General features: G+C 33.4%; 1 protein-coding gene across 2 annotated transcripts; it reads right to left on the minus strand.

Annotated features, from left to right (window-relative positions):
• Positions 1–5,576: 5,576 nt before the first annotated feature.
• LOC139845225 (uncharacterized) lies at positions 5,577–7,097 on the minus strand. Of its 2 annotated transcripts, none has more exons than XM_071835471.1 (2): positions 6,573–7,097; positions 5,577–6,131 (listed from the first exon to the last, which is right to left on the minus strand). In XM_071835471.1, exon 1 carries the CDS (start codon positions 7,024–7,026, stop codon positions 6,577–6,579), a length of 450 nt encoding a protein of 149 aa, XP_071691572.1. In that variant the 5' UTR covers positions 7,027–7,097; the 3' UTR covers positions 5,577–6,131; positions 6,573–6,576. The 2 variants fall into 2 exon arrangements, with proteins under 2 accessions (XP_071691572.1, XP_071691571.1); XM_071835470.1 differs by having other exon boundaries at positions 5,579–6,140.
• Positions 7,098–16,952: the final 9,855 nt, after the last annotated feature.

Consider the following 16,952-nt stretch of genomic DNA (forward strand, 5'->3'; position numbering starts at 1 on the left):
TTATTATTATACTTGTTAATTGAAGAACTTTACAAAAACCGGTACAAAATTTGCTTTACGTTCACATCAACCTTTTATAAATTTGTTTTTGGTCTAACATTATGTGATAACAGAATCAAATTCGTACAAGTTAGTTGAGATTAGATATCGGATTATATTTTTTATTTATTCTGATTAATAATTCTGTCAGATTTTGTTATCAATCGATATCACGATTACTAGCATCCAAATTCGATAAATCAAAGATATTTAGTGATTCAACAACTCATACTTTATATAATACTTACTGCATTCCATGAATTAAGCACAGAAAATATATATATATATAAAAAAAGGAAATGTTCGTTCTCTGTTCTTGAGTCCAAATCACTAAAGCTCGATTCTTTAAATGATTTCAAAATGTGTTTAAACCATTTTGTTAGGAATCTTCCAATGAAACTGTCCACAAAATATCCGATTTCAATTCGTTATAACAAGGTAGAATTTTGAAGTCAAACTGCCTGTTATTAGCGAAATTCGAAATTTTGTTTAAGCTTTGAGTTCAATTGAGTATAAGGAAAGTTTCTAGGGAGGATTATAAACTTATTTCATATTGAAAATTTTTCTTGAAACCGTTTATAAATCGAAATCAAAATTTGAGTTATGGTACGCTACAGCGAGTTTCAGTTATATATATATATATATATATATTTTTCTTTTTCTCGACTGATCAAATCAAAATCAATATATACAGATAGTTTCTGGTTCGTTTACATCCTCTAGTACAATTAGTGATTGGTTATTATGATATTGATGTACACCCTGATCGAATGAGATAATGAAGAAGATGAAAGGAATAGACAGAAATATAATCAAGTTTAAATATAAACGGGGTATAATATTAATCAGAAAAGACAGCGTAGCTTGAGTGGTTTAGTGGTGTGTTGGGTATGCGAGGGGTCTCAGGTTCGAGCCCGGGCGTGGTCTTCTTTTTGGAAAACATTTTAAGGTAGTTTTTTTTTATTATTATTATTATTCTTATTATTAATATTATTATATTATGATGATTGTTATTGTTATTACTAGTGCTAATTATATTGTTGTAACTGTTATCATTACTTAGTATTATTATTATTATTATTATTATGTGTTATGTTTATTAGGATTATTATTATTATTATTATTATTATTATTACTAGTATTATTATTATAAGAAGTGTTATTAATGTTATTATTATTATTTTCATAAATATTAACATTAACATCAATCTATAAGTATGAGTATTATTATTATTATTATTATTATTATTATTATTATTATTATTATTATTATTATTATTATTATTATTATTATTATTATGTATTAATAATATTATCATTATTATTAGTATTATCAGATTATTATAAGTATTATTATCAATATTATGAGTACCGTTATTATTACTATTAACACTATTATCCTAACTATTATTAATAGTAAAATTTCCATAATTATTATTATTATCAGTATTGTTATTTTTTTAAATATTATTATTATAATCAAATACAACCTTCATATACCATTATTAATATTATTTTACTAAATAAATATTATGTATATAAAAATATATTTGATATTACATAAAAGTACGTATTAATCATATTAACGAATTTTATACGAATATTCATATATAACAAGTCAGGTACCTTTAATATAAAACTAACTGAATATATATTATTATAACTATCTAAACACTAATCATTTTTGTATACATAAAATTAACTATATATAATATATAACATAAGTTATAATATATGAATTTGTTCAATTACGATTATATATATATTAATAAACATACAAATGATATAGGTTCGTGAATCCGAGGCCAACCCTGCATTGTTCAATATCGTCATATGTATTTTTACTACAAAATACAGTATTGTGAGTTTCATTTGCTCCTTTTTTAAATGCTTTTGCAATATATATTTTTGGGACTGAGAATACATGCGCTGCTTTTATAAATGTTTTACGAAATAGACACAAGTGATCAAAAACTACATTATATGGTTGGATTATTAAACCGAATATCGCCCTTCAAGTCTGGTAACCTAAGAATTTAGGGAAATGGCCCCTGATTGACGCGAATCCTAAAGATAGATCTGTGGACCTTGACAAGTCCCATTCGGGGTACGAATGCTTTAGTACTTCGAGATTATTATACAGACGAGAGGTTCTATTTTGGGGATATTCTATGCATTAAGTTAACGTCGGTTACCAGGTGTTCAATCCATATGAATGATTTTTATCTCTATGCCGTGCGAAATGCCTGATATGAGATTATATTTATGAAAAATGAAAATCTTGTGGTCTATTAAAATGATGGAAATTGATTATTTATATTAAACTAATGAACTCACCAACCTTTTGGTTGACACTTGAAAGCATGTTTATTCTCAGGTACGAAAGAAATCTTTCGCTGTGCATTTGCTCATTTTAAAGATATTACTTGGAGTCATTCATAACATATTTCAGAAGACGTTGCATTCGAGTCGTCGAGTTCATCAAGATTATTACTAAGTCAATTATAGTTGGATATATTATGAAATGATATGCATGCCGTCAATTTTCGATGTAAAGCAAGTTTGTCTTTTAAAAACGAATGCAATGTTTGTAAAATGTATCATATAGAGGTCAAGTACCTCGCGATGTAATCAACTATTGTGAGTCGTTTGTAATCGATATGGACTTCGTCCAGATGGATTAGGACGAGTCCTTTCAAAAGTTAATAAAACTAGCTTTTGAGGAAAAAAAAAAACTTCTATCTTTTCGTCATTTTACTCTTTATTTTATAAGTTCCAGTTACTCCACTAAATACTTATATACATTATTAGGTTTGAGCTCATGGGTGACACGGCTACTCAAAATTTGTTTGAAAATTAGTTATATATATATATATATATATATATATATATATATATATATATATATATATATATATATATATATATATATATATATTTTCTCTTGCAATTCAGACTCATTATCTCAAATTTGGGTCAAATGGGTCAAACTATTTGGTCAATTAGGTCTTGAAAAAATTTAGGACTGACAATGTAAACTAAAACTTTTAAAAAAGGTCCAATGAGTTTTTCTTCAATCTATTGAGTCTTATACAAAATATAAAAGAACAAATCAAACAGGTATCAAATCCTAAGTTCAACAAATAGAGAACAGGTCTAATGGGTCTTGTGAATGTGTCAAATAGGTCGAGTATAACAAGATACATCCGTCAATATTTTATGAAAGCATTAATGGTTATATCAATTATTATGTATATTAATATTTTCTTATATATATAATAAATATTAGTAATAACTAAATAATATAATAAATGTAAAAAATCAAGTGTTGTGATATAATAATATAATTTGAAGTTGTGATGAGGTCCAGCGATTGGTGGTCTGCCTCCTTTAGGGAGGTCAGGAGTTCGACCCCCGTTGGGTACATATTAACCAACAATTTCATCTCTGCCATGAAGTTTCACCCATGACACCTTTCTCACATCGCGTTGTGTGTGTGTGTGTGTGTGGGGGGGGGGGGGGTAACGGGGAGGGGTTTTTTACCGTCCATGTACCGTATGTGATTGGTGCGGGTTTCCACCTGGTAGCTTATAGCTGATTGCTCATAGCTAGTAGCTGATAGTTTCTAACTAGTAGCTGTTAGTTTTTATATGTGTTTAGATGTCTCACAGAGTAGCTGAAACTTTAAAATAAATAGTAAAAAGACATAAAGCTAGGAACTTTTTCCAAATACTAGTTCTATTAGGTTTTAATTTTTAGTTTTTTTTCTGTCTAAAAGCTTTAAGCTCTTTTAACAAAACGAAGTTTTTTTATATATAATATTAACGTTTTCATAAAGCTAAAAGTTTAAAAAGCTCTAAAAAGTTTCATGCCAAACATGGCCCTAAACAAACCCAAATAATAAGACAAGTGGAGTGCTATTCATTGATGCATTACCCATTCGCTCAAAAATACAAATGTAACGTTATCGATTCTGATCATTAGAGCATATTGTGTCTGCCTTTAGTTCCGACATCAGCACCGGCTTCGGTTGTGACGGACGGTCGACCGACACCCGACCGATGTCAGTTCAACGTCTCTTGTTCCGAAGCCGCGTGAAAGACTTCGAATGCAATGGTTGAAGTGGGTATGAAATTTGAGTTTGTAGCCGTTAACAAACTTATTTACCTTATTACTTGGATTATATTAAATTCTTTTTTACCTCCAATTTTTGATTTAGGTTTTCTACAATATCTATTTGTGGTGGTTGAAGGTCACAAGAAGTTGACACCTGCAATATTTAGGGTTAAAAAATGGATCACGTAAATTGGGCTTGTTAATTAGGCCCATATTGGTTTTATGGTTTTAATATTTGTTAAAATTAAATAATGAATAAAAGTGTTAAAAATTAGTTAAATTAAAAAAAATGTAATGCTAATTTTATTAATGAACGTATTTTTGTAAACATAAAATTATTTTAAAAAAATTATTAATATTTTAAAAGAATTAAATAATAAGAAAAAATAATATATTTTTTTATTCAAGACATTTAAAACTGACAGTGAACTAATTCCCTTATTTCTACTTAATGTCGGTTTTTTAGTGTATGTACAGTCAGCGTCCAATTATCAGGAAGACACTGAAAACTAATCATCACGACACCCAGTGCTCTTACCACATCGGTTACCCTCTTCTAGACATCTCCAAAAACCTTCTCCAACATGGAAACAAAATGATAATGCCACGATCCACCGGCTTAAACATTGGGATGAGCAATAATACCGAAAAATCAAAACTGTACCGTTACCAGTGTACCGATGATATTCGATATCGGTATCAGTATCAGTATCGGTTCATAGTTTTGCAACAACAAAAAAACAGTTTCGATACTATGTGGTTCGATAACAGTATTCTCGATATGAAATTTGAAATACAAAATCAATATAAAGAACTACGGAGCCATGCTACCACAGTTACATCATCGAATGCGACTGTATATAAGTAGCAGATTAATTAACAAATCAAAATGTGAGTGGAAGTGGACACATTTTCAATGCATTTAGAATATTACATAAGCAGATTGTTAAGTTACATAACAATGTTGATTCGTAGTAGATTGTTTAAATTTTTTTTTTTTTGAAAGGCAACAGTAAATATTATTTTTTATTAATAAAACTAGCAAGATGCTAGAAAGTATAATGAATTTCATCCCGACTCGACTCATAGGAAACAAAACTAAACACGGCACGATAACAACAATCTAAAATCCTCACACGAATTGGCCTAAACATGATATTAAACAAACACGATAAATGATACCTTCTCTAAACACACGGGCGGATCTACTATAGCCTGAGTGGTTGCACGGGACACCACTGAAATACGCGATGTAGTGGAATTTTTTTTGGGTTTTTAACTAGTGACACCACTGAATAGTGTACATATTTTTTAGTGACACCACTGAAATAAGACATCTAGTAGAAATTTTTTTGAAGTTTTAACCGGTGACACCACTGACTACCAATCCTAGATCCGCCACTGTCTAAACATGACACGACAACAACATTCCTAAAACCTCACTCGAATTGGCCTAAACACGATTTTTAATAAACACGGCAAATGGAAGATCCAGCTATCAAGAATCTCTCGATAATCAAACCATAACACATTACATAGTCACATAAGGGCACGAGAACATGGAATCTGAGCACACAAAACAACAATTACGACACTAGAAGCCCACAAACAACAATCATGAAAACCCCGATGTAATATGATTTTACAAGAAACAAACCAAGATTGAGGGGCCACCACATGATGAACACAACCAGCCACCCCATAAACACTACCAACCGCTCAGCACAACTGATAAATAAAAATTCACGAATAGAACCCTGCCTGTACCACTTCAAAACCTCGAACCCGAAAAGACCCAAGAAACACCTCACAGAGCATCTGAACCCCGAAAACGATTTGAGAACTAGGCAACCCAACAAAACCACCTGAAATCTGAAGCCAATAGTCTCAGTTGCAACCAGCTGATCGAACCCAAGAAACAAGGGACCTCAACAGTCTTCAAACCACAAACCAGCACGAATAAATCATCCACGAGCCTACAAACTCTAGTAGCAGATTGTTTTAATGCATTTACTTAAGTAAGCATTTAATTTGTAATTTAAATAAATTGTTTAGTATCGATCTGGTACCTTTTAAAGTAGCAGATTAGTTTGTGCCGGATTCAGTTTAAGTAGCAGATTATATCGTTTAAACGCATCAAATGCATTTACATTACAAATTAATCTATAATTTTAAAATTGAACAAGAAAGGATACTTTGTTCAGACTTCGGAAGTTCAGATTACTACCGGTCGTTAATCGCTAACAAATTTTTTTTTTTTTTTTTTTTTTTTTTTTTGATAAAAGTAAAGCATTGAAAACAAAGTTACATAAATTTATTAATCAATCAATACATCATTACATAATAAGTTCAACAACAACAAAATACATTTCATATATCTTTATCATCAAATCATCAACAAATGCCATCAAATTTACCTAATTAAGACGGATGAACTTTCTTTCCCTTGGAAGCAACCGTTTTCATAGCCGATCTCATCGAAGCAGTAGCTGAATTCAACGCAGCTTCAACGTACTTATGCGACGCATAACTCGCAGCTTTCTCCATCGATTTACCTAACCTTCTCGCACTTTCTGAGATCGACAACAATCCGTTTAACTCTTTACTCGATTCGCGTTCCATTTCCTCTTCGAATTTTCTGAATTCTTCCATCGCGTCTTCCATAGCCGAATCGAGGTAATCCTCGGCTTCTTTCATTGAATTCTCAGCTTCTGTGACTTCGTTGTCGAATTGGAGCTCCATTGCTGCCCATGAGTTGTAGGCTTCGATCTCGAAGAGACGCATTAGTTGTTCGATCGTTGATGGATCGAAGTTTTTGTCATAGAGAGATTGATCGGAGAGAATTGTGAATTGAGAGATTAAATCTTCCATGATTGATTATTGGATAATGACTTTTTGAGTATGAAATGTTTGGTGTGTGTTATTTGGATTTTGGATAGTGAGTGGAGTGATAACTGATAAGAATGAGTGGAGCATCTTACATAGAATTATTAGCATAAATTTTTTTTTTTTTTTTGACAAAATTGACCAAATAGTCCTTTGTGTTTTACCATTTTTGCTCTTATAGTCACTGTCATTAATTTACTGCATAAAGTCACTCGGTTGACATTTTAGTCCCAAATTCACCCCTCATACTAACGACCATTAATTTTTCATTAAGTTTTATACATATGCCCTGCATGTGCGTTTAACATATATATAATCCATTTCCTCTTATGTTTAAAATTGTCGTTAATTTACGCAAAACCTAGAATGAGAAATTTTTTATTCCAAAACTCGAGTCCGTTCCTTGGACATGGAGTTGCAATTTAATCAAAGAAACTCCGATCCAATTGAAATAAATCAACATTAAGTCATCTTATTGTTATGCTTTTACTTTAATGATTTGGATCCACAATTATGTCATGTAAGCATATGCTTTAAAGTTATGCATTCTTTCTCTGGCTCTAAGGCTTTAGGAATGGCTCAAGGCTCAAGGAACTATCGGATAATTAATGGTTGTTAGTATGAGGGATGAATTTGGGACTAAAACGTTAATTGAGTGACTATTTATGCAGTAAATTAATGGTAGTGACTAAAACAGCAAAAATGGTAAAACACTAGGACTATTTGGCAATTTGTCAAATTTTTTATTCCTAAAAGAATTAAAAATTTCAAAGTGGAGTAGTATTTTTTTTTATTTCTCTAACTTTTAAATTTTAAAAATGCTATTTATCTCATAAGTTCTTTTATGATTTTATTATTATTATTATTATTATTATCATTTATTTCATTTATTATACAACATACTAGATCATAAATCAGTAAATCTACATTTTTTTAACGACAAATCAGTATATCTACATACCCTTCAAATGTGTTAAAAGAATGTCTTATAAAATAAAGTCGTTGTTTTATTGAAATAAATTTAAAAATTAATATTATATCATATCATATGTTATTAAGTCGTGATATCTTCGCTTTTATAGTATATAGTTAATTTTTAGTAAATAAATTTAAATTAAATGTTGTATTTTTTGGAAAAGTGAATAATTTTTTAAATCACAATTTGGTATTTAATTTTCAAATAAGAGGTGAATGTAATATTGGATTTGGATATTACAATATTATGAAGCAATATATCGATCAATATTGTAGCTATAAGTTATTACATATATAATAATTCACATATATATTGTAATACGGAGTACAACCTTATATGTAATATATTTGATATTTTCGTAAAATAATAGAGTTTATATCATAAAAATAAAACTAAAGAAATTGGTGAGACTTTCGATAAAGTTTATTTGTAGCATGATAAAAGCAAGACCTCAAACGGTTTGATTGACAAAATTGGACACAAGTTGTCAAATTCTCCCATTTTCAAAGTAAATAGAAAAATATTTACGTATTGTGTAATACCTAATGACGTGTTGCAAAAAACCCGTTTAATCATCAATTAATCATTTTTAACGGCAGTCCGTTTGGATTTTTAAAAATCCGTTTAATTAATTGATCAACGTCGATTGATGGGTCAAAATCAAATTTAGTAATCAAAGTCGGTCAAAGTCAAAATTGGTCAACATTTTAACATGAAGTTGAACTAAAATTTTAAAGATTTTTAATAAAATGAACACTTATACACAATTATATTTATACATATGGTTTCATTCTATATTTTCATATATAATTTTTGAAATTTAATATTTTAATGTAAATAGTACAATCCGATTAATCCCCGATTATCCTATTAATCCCCGATTAATCTCCGAATTTTCGATTAATCCTTTCAAAGTCCCGACCTATTAATCCACGAATAGCGAATTTTGCAACCTTGCGTAATGATATCTTTCAATATATATTTTATAAAGTAAATACCACATGGTTTATTAGACTAGTTTTAACGCAACGTCACATGGACCCGCGTCAACTGAGTTGGCGAATTTTGAAACCCCTGACGCCTTTAACGCGGTGTCAGATTTTGACGCGTAGGGGCGTCAGTTTAGAAACTGACGGAAGGTGAGAGATTCGTCAGGGACGCGTGTCGGTTTCTGAGTGGTTTGACCATATCAACGGATATATATCCGTTTGATATTTTTTTTTATTCCGAATATCATTATATATTTTATAAATATATATTCACACCCATATTCATCTTCATCTTCATCTTCATCATTTCTCATTCATCCTCCATTTTTATACAAAAAAAATTATGGCAAATCCAAATCAAAGACCCAATAAACCACACAATTGGTCGATTTACGGTAGTTATTTGGGTGGTGGTTCATCAAACCTAAATAATTATCAACAAATTCCATTGATCACGCCTCAAATTCGAGTGTTAACACCTGAACAACAACATCAAATGTTCTTGGAGCAACAACGTATGCTCAACGAAGCTCAACAAAATCGTAAATTTCAAACCCTGATGACTCCGATTTATCAAGAAGAAACGGTGCCGGACGAAAACCAAGATCGTAGAGTAAGAAAACACAAAAAAAATATTGTCGAAGGAGGTATAATTTTGTTTTCTGCTTTTTATTGTATTATTTTGGAATTTTGTGTTAAGTTTTTTATTTTTGTTTAGTATATGTATATATATACGGTTTATATGGAAATTAATAAACATTTGTATTGTATGTGATTGGAGTAAATTTAAATGGGTGAGAGAGAAAACATTAGAGAGAGAAACACATGGGGAAACAAACAAACGTTCGAATACACTTCGAGGGGAGAAGACGTCAACAGGAATGGATGGGAGAAACAACGAGGAGCAAGAAGAGGGAACTTCTATAGGGATCGTCCGACGAGTGTCAATCAACCATCGCTTACATCCTTCATGTTCTACAATTTCCCAGAAACGTGGGGAGTTTCAGAATTATGGAAAGCTTTCAGCAAATGGGGGTTAGTAAAATATGTGTACATTGCCAGAAAACGACTCCAAAATGGTCATCGGTTTGGCTTTGTTCGATACGAAGGGGTAAAGAATGCTGATTCTTTGCTTAATCAACTCAACAGAATGCAGATACTTGGTTGGGGTTTAAGGGCTTACAAGGCCAGAGAAAGGAAGGAGAAAACAGCAGGCATTCGAACCGACACCAACAACAACTAATGCAGATTCAACCAGAGTGTGAGGAAAGATGAGGTAATCTGGAGAATGAATGTATCCAAAGTGAACAACCAAAACCCTAAAATCTGGAAGGAAATACCCAAAACAAATATACAACAAAACCATAACCCTAAATCTGATACTAATCCCACACCTACCGAAGCCTACCCTGAAAGGGTAAATCTCCAACACAACAAACATAACAACAACGATAATGGAACCAAACCTAAACACACTAATTACAGTGCGAAGGAGGAAAATGTTAAGAAGAATGATAAAAAAGAGGCATGTGATAAATTATACCATTCATTCACAATCGAAAACAATGGGGATAATAGCAATCTTCTTGCTTATTCACTGGTTGGTGAGGCCGTCAATCCTAGCATTCTACAACAGGTTAAACGTCTTTGTGAAGTCGAAGGTCTGGGGGATGTTAATATCAAGTATATTGGAGGTCTTAAGGTTATTTTAATCTTTGATAACGACCTGGCATGTAACAATATCTTGACGAACGAACATCATGGCATTAGGAGGTGGATTCAAGATCTGAAGAGATGGGATAACTCCTATTCGTACCCTGGTAGACTGACGTGGATCGAAATATACGGCGTCCCCATTCCAATTTGGAATGAGAAAACTTTTTCGGATATTGCAAGCTTATGGGGAACAGTTATGGAACTTGAAAACTGTCACTTCGACGGTTCACAAAACTTAATAGCTGGCAAAATCCTACTCAACGTTGATCAACCGGAGCCTATAAATGACTCAGTTTTAATTCATCATGGTGAAATTGATTTTTTTTGTGCATGCTTTCGAAGATACCCATAGTATTGTTCAATTGGAACTTGATGAGATTAGGTCTGAGGAAGACGATAACAAGTCAATTAAATCAATTGGGTCGGATAATATGGATGAGGATGAACCAATTTCCTCCGACGACGAAGATCAACTGGATACTCCATCGGAGATTGGTACGGAGAAGTCACCGGAAAACATGCCTCACTCAAAGAGAATGGAAACCGAAAGGTCCTTTTCCCAGAGCCCAAAAAACGCTTCAAATTCCAAGAACCCTGATCAAGATGGCATTAATGTAACCGGTACCTCGAGCACATATATCCAAGATACGCATGATGTGAATATTAAATTGGTGGACCCCAATCCATTAACTTTTCAATCAAACGAGGAAACCTCTTCGATTGGGCCGGAGCTTAATAGGCCCACGTCTGATTATCAAGGCAATTCAGGTATCGATACTTTCCTGGTGGGCATTTCCAATGGGCTTAAGCTGTTTGGGCCCCAACATATTGGGCCTACACCTAATTTATGGAATAAGGAGATTATTGGGAGCCCAAACCAAATCACAGACCTTGTGAACGGTTTCAAAACCTCTATTGTTGGTGAAACACAAAACCAAAACCGTACACGCATCACATTATCCACATCAAACATGACCGATGGAGATAATAAGAAGAGTTCATCCTGGAATAAAGTTCGTAAATGACATAAATCCTCTCGCATCAACTATGCAAAATGGGTGGCTAGGGAAAGGAGGAGTTCGATGACCAAAGATGGGATTGGATCTAAAAGACCCAGATCACCAATGATTGAAGAAATCCTCCACTCAAACGCGAAAACATTAAATCACAACGCGAATGACAATTCATGTGACTCAGGAGATAGTGTCAATCTGAGGGATTTTGCAAAAATCCTTGGATTCAATACATCAGAAGATGCATAAGTCTTCTAATGGGGATTCGTTTCGTGTTCTTTTAGGTTTTCAATGAAGATTCTTTCAGTCAACATACGTGGGTTCAATCAAGATGGTAAACAGGGATGGTTCAAACATCTAATTCGAGATTCAAAATCGATTGTAGCTGCAATTCAAGAAACCAAGCGAAGGATGTTCAATGATTGTTGGATCGAAAACGTCCGGGGGTCACAACATGTTAAATATGCGTTCAAAGAATGCACAGGAAGATCAGGGGGTCTTTTATTGATGTGGGATGACAATGTTTTCAAGGTGGATTGTGCAATTGAAGGCGAATTCTATATGGCGATAAAAGGTATGCTCTCAAACTATGATACTGGAATCGTGGTTGTGAATGTTTATGGACCTCACAGTGACACAAAAAAGGAGAAATTTTGGGAGAGTCTAAATGAATTGCTTTCTTATGATAATGCCGCGTGGGTCTTTTGTGGTGATTTTAACGAAGTCAGAAACATAAATGAAAGAGAAAACACACGGTTTATTCCTAGTCGTGCTGCGAAATTCAACAAATTCATTAACAACAATGGTTTGATTGAGGTTCCTCTATCAGGGCGTAAATTTACAAGAATCAGTGATGATGGATTACGTTTTAGTAAGCTAGACCGCTTTCTTGTTTCTAATAACTTTGCTCTTTTATGGAACGATCTATATGTTCAGGCCTTAGACAGGAATTTGTCTGATCACACTCCACTGTTATTAAAGAACGGACAGGCTGATTTTGGGCCCAAGCCCACACGAGTATTTGATGAATGGATCGATGCAGATGGGGCAGACCAAATCATTCTTGACGCCTGGAATTTACCAATACCCCCATGTCGTCCTGACACTGCCTTTAGGTACAAACTAAAAAACGTCAGACAACAACTCAAGGCCTGGAGCAACACCACCTATGGTAAGCTTGATTCTGAACTAAAACGACTAAACGAGTTGTGTAACTTTTGGGATGTTGAGGCAGAAAAGAGGACACTCACTGATAATGAAAGAGAAGAATGGTTAAGTAATAGAAATAATTGGGTTGAGAAGGATCGTGTGAAACGTAATATGTTGAGACAGAAGGCTCGTACCAAATGGGCGGTCGACGGTGATGAAAACTCGAAATACTTCCACTCGATCATCAAAAGAAAAAATAACAAAAACAATATTCGAGGGTTACATATTAACGGTGTGTGGCAAGAAAATCCGGACGAGATAAAGGATGAAGTCTTCAGATACTTCAAGACATTTTATGAAGATACAAACGAGCACAACCTAGACTTTCAAGGATTTAACACTCCGGTTATTTCTCATGACGATGCAACAGCCTTGGAACTTCCTTTTAGTGAAGAGGAAGTGTGGTTAGCCGTTAAAGAGTGTGGTGTGTCGAAAGCACCGGGTCCCGACGGGTTTAATTTTTACTTTTATCATAAATTTTGGGATGTAATTAAGGAGGATTTGTTGAAAGCGATTCAATGGTTTTGGAGTAGTGGTGATATCACAGTTGGTTGTAATGCTTCGTTCATAGCTCTTATTCCAAAGATAAACGGCCCAATCAACTTGCGTGACTTTAGGCCCATAAGCCTCATTGGGAGCTATTATAAAATTGTGTCAAAATTGCTTGCTAATAGGATCCGAATCGTGATTGACAAACTTATAGGTAAGGAGCAAAGTGCTTTTATTCGAGGAAGATCGATCCTCGATAGTATCTTGATAGCTAACGAGTTGGTGGGGGATGTCAAGTATAATAAATCAAAATGCTTCATATTCAAAGCGGACTTCGAGAAAGCGTTTGATAGCGTACGTTGGAACTTCCTTTTTGATGTCATGAAAAAAATGGGGTTTGGAGCTAAGTGGTTAAAATGGATTGACTCTTGCTTTAAATCCGCATCCATCTCGGTCCTCGTTAATGGTTCACCTACAGAGGAGTTTCGACTTAAAAGGGGGATTCGTCAAGGGGATCCACTTTCACCTTACCTCTTTATTATAGCTAGCGAAGGGCTTAACATCCTTGCCAATATTGCGGTCAACAAGAAGATTATAAGGGGTGTTGAAATCGGCCAAGACAAAATCAATATTTCACACCTTCAATTTGCGGACGATACAATATTTTTCGGGGATTGGAGTAAAAGAAATATTATTAATGTCCATAAAACCCTTGAATGCTATGAGAAAGTGTCGGGACTTAAAATAAATCTTCGAAAAAGTCACTTATATGGCATCGGGGTAGCTCGGGTCGAGGTTGATCATATGGCTCAAAAATTGGGGTGCAATCCGGGATCCTTTCCTTTCACTTATCTTGGCATGCCGATCGGTGAAAAGCTAAATAAGAAAGAAATGTGGAACCCCGTTATCGAGAAATTTAGTAAGCGTTTGTCGGATTGGAAAGCAAGGACGATGTCATTCGGTGGTAGGTTGACACTTCTGAAGGCGGTCCTTACTAGTCTCCCTCTTTATTTCTTCTCGTTGTTCCGCGCTCCTTCTTGCATCATCAATCTCCTCGAAGAACACCGCGTGGAGGAACATCATCAAAATTGGAGAAGATTTGCGTAAGATTGATATTGATGTCAAAACACTATTCGCAAGAGAGATAGGTGACGGCAGAGATATAAGTTTTTGGCTCGATCGATGGGCATCTCCTGTACCGTTCAAGGAGTCATTTCAGCGCCTGTTTCGTTTGGAAGCACAACCCGCGACTGAAGTCAGCAGCAGAGTATCACTTTGCAACAACGAATGGAGTTTTACGAGGGACTGGACATGCGTTTTTACAGGAAGGTTACACGGGGAACTTACTAACATGATAAACACCATTAAAAGTGCCTCGTTCTCAGGTTTTGGAGCAAGCAAGTGGAAATTCTCGGGTGATAGAAGTGGTTTATTTGTCACAAAATCGATGGCTAAAACGATAGACGACAAGTTAATCACAAGGGAATCCAATCCATCGGCTACAATCAGAAATAATCTCATTCCGTTAAAGATTGGTATCTTCATCTGGAGGGTCTTAAGAAAAAGAATAGCAACAAAAGAAGAACTCGACCGGAGGGGGATCGACTTGGACACGTTATTATGCCCAATATGTAATGATGTGGTCGAGTCGGTTGATCACGCCATTTATTCATGCAAATCCGCCAAAGAAATTTGGTCCGGCATCCTTAAATGGTGGAATCTTCCCCTCCCCTTGAGTTCCACGCTAGAGGAGATGATTAAAGGTTCGTGCATAGCAACAAAGAATTCGAGAAAAAAGAAAGTTTGGCAAGCAATTGTGTGGGTTACGTGTTATTTGATTTGGAAAAGTAGAAATCTAAAGGTTTTTAAAAAGGACGGATGGGCTACATCGAAGATCATAAGTGAGATACAAGTGAAATCATTTGAGTGGATTAAAAACCGTTCGAGAAACTCCTCTATGTCTTGGCATCATTGGCTTACTAGTCCGACATCGTCATGTGCACTTGGAGCTAGTTTTGATCCGGGGTGAAATGTAATGGGTTTAGTATCGTGTAGTTATTCCTCGGGTTTCTTGTTTTTGTAACTTCAGTGTCCAATGTGGGTAGCTACTTCGGCTACCTCACTCTCTGTGTACATTCTTTTCTCTCTATATATATATATATATATATATATATATATATATATATATATATAATTTGCCTTTCAAAAATAAAATAAAAAAATATACGGTTTATATGTATAGTATATGTTTTTTATTTTTTTCTGCTTTTTTGTATAATATATATATATATATATATATATATATATATATATATATATATATATATATATATATATATATATATATATATATATATATATATATATATATATATATCCCTACTTATTAAAAGAGGAGCCAAAAGATTAAATTTTTCATTTTAACTCTTGAAAACAAACCCTAGCCATTAGATTAAAACTAATAATCCTCATCTAACCATTAATTCAAAACCCGAATTTTTATTACTAATCACATTTAACAATCATAATTCAAAGACTAAATTATCCTTAAAACAAATTAGTATTACAATATTAAATTAATATTATGTCGATTAGTTATCTTCAATTAAGAATCGTAATTTCAGATAATATTTCGATCCAGAAAGTTAGAAAACTTACCAAATCATTCTCCATTCTATAACAATCAAATATTTACTGCTTCACGTAATTTATATTGTTATAATTAAGTCGACAGAATAAATATTAGCATCACACTTCTTTTTCATTTTATATATTATATATGATAACTAGATTTATGAGCCCGTGCGTTGCACGACGACTCTATAAAATAGTATTCGAAAACGTTAATATCATTAGTTGTATGATACGATTACAATGACGAAACCTTTCATTATTGATAGTATTTGTATTGAAAGTAAATGTTTTAAAAATATTAGTAGTATTGTAAATGCTAATACTAATGAATACAATTACAATGCAAAGATCAATTGTTTATAGACATTGTCACCAAGTTTCCACGACTTGCTCCGTGATACCATTGAGAATAATACTTTGAATCTGTATGAGCAAAGCTCGATTGACCTTCAAAGGAATCGTATAAAAATCAGTTACAAGTAAAATTGTTTAATTCGCCCCCATTTATTGCAGAAGCATCACCCGAGGCAGCAAGAAAATTATATAGTGAAATTAGAAGTCATAATAATAATAAACAAAATTATAAGAGAATGAGTAAACTCTATACTTTCCCATCACTAACATCATATATCAAATACTTGTTCGCGTCTGGAGGCAGAATATCTTTAATTCCATCTTTGGCTATTATCAAGGTCTCAGTTGATAGACAAAGCCTGCCATGCCAAAAGAACCACCTTGATAGAATTGTGGTTCCTTGTGGTTCCTAAATTGATAACAAATAACCATATCTGTATCAGGTTCAAATTATAATTTTCTTTCCTACCAACTTTTAAAGGTTTGTACTTCAAAGCTTGTGGTTCGAAATAAAGACAAGCAAGGTCGACC

This window comes from Rutidosis leptorrhynchoides, chromosome 4 (assembly GCF_046630445.1).
Source record: "Rutidosis leptorrhynchoides isolate AG116_Rl617_1_P2 chromosome 4, CSIRO_AGI_Rlap_v1, whole genome shotgun sequence".
Lineage (NCBI taxonomy): Eukaryota > Viridiplantae > Streptophyta > Magnoliopsida > Asterales > Asteraceae > Rutidosis > Rutidosis leptorrhynchoides.

Bases quoted from the DNA above. Each gene is read 5' to 3' on its own strand.
- LOC139845225 (XM_071835471.1), bottom strand. From the start codon at position 7,026: ATGGAAGATTTAATCTCTCAATTCACAATTCTCTCCGATCAATCTCTC.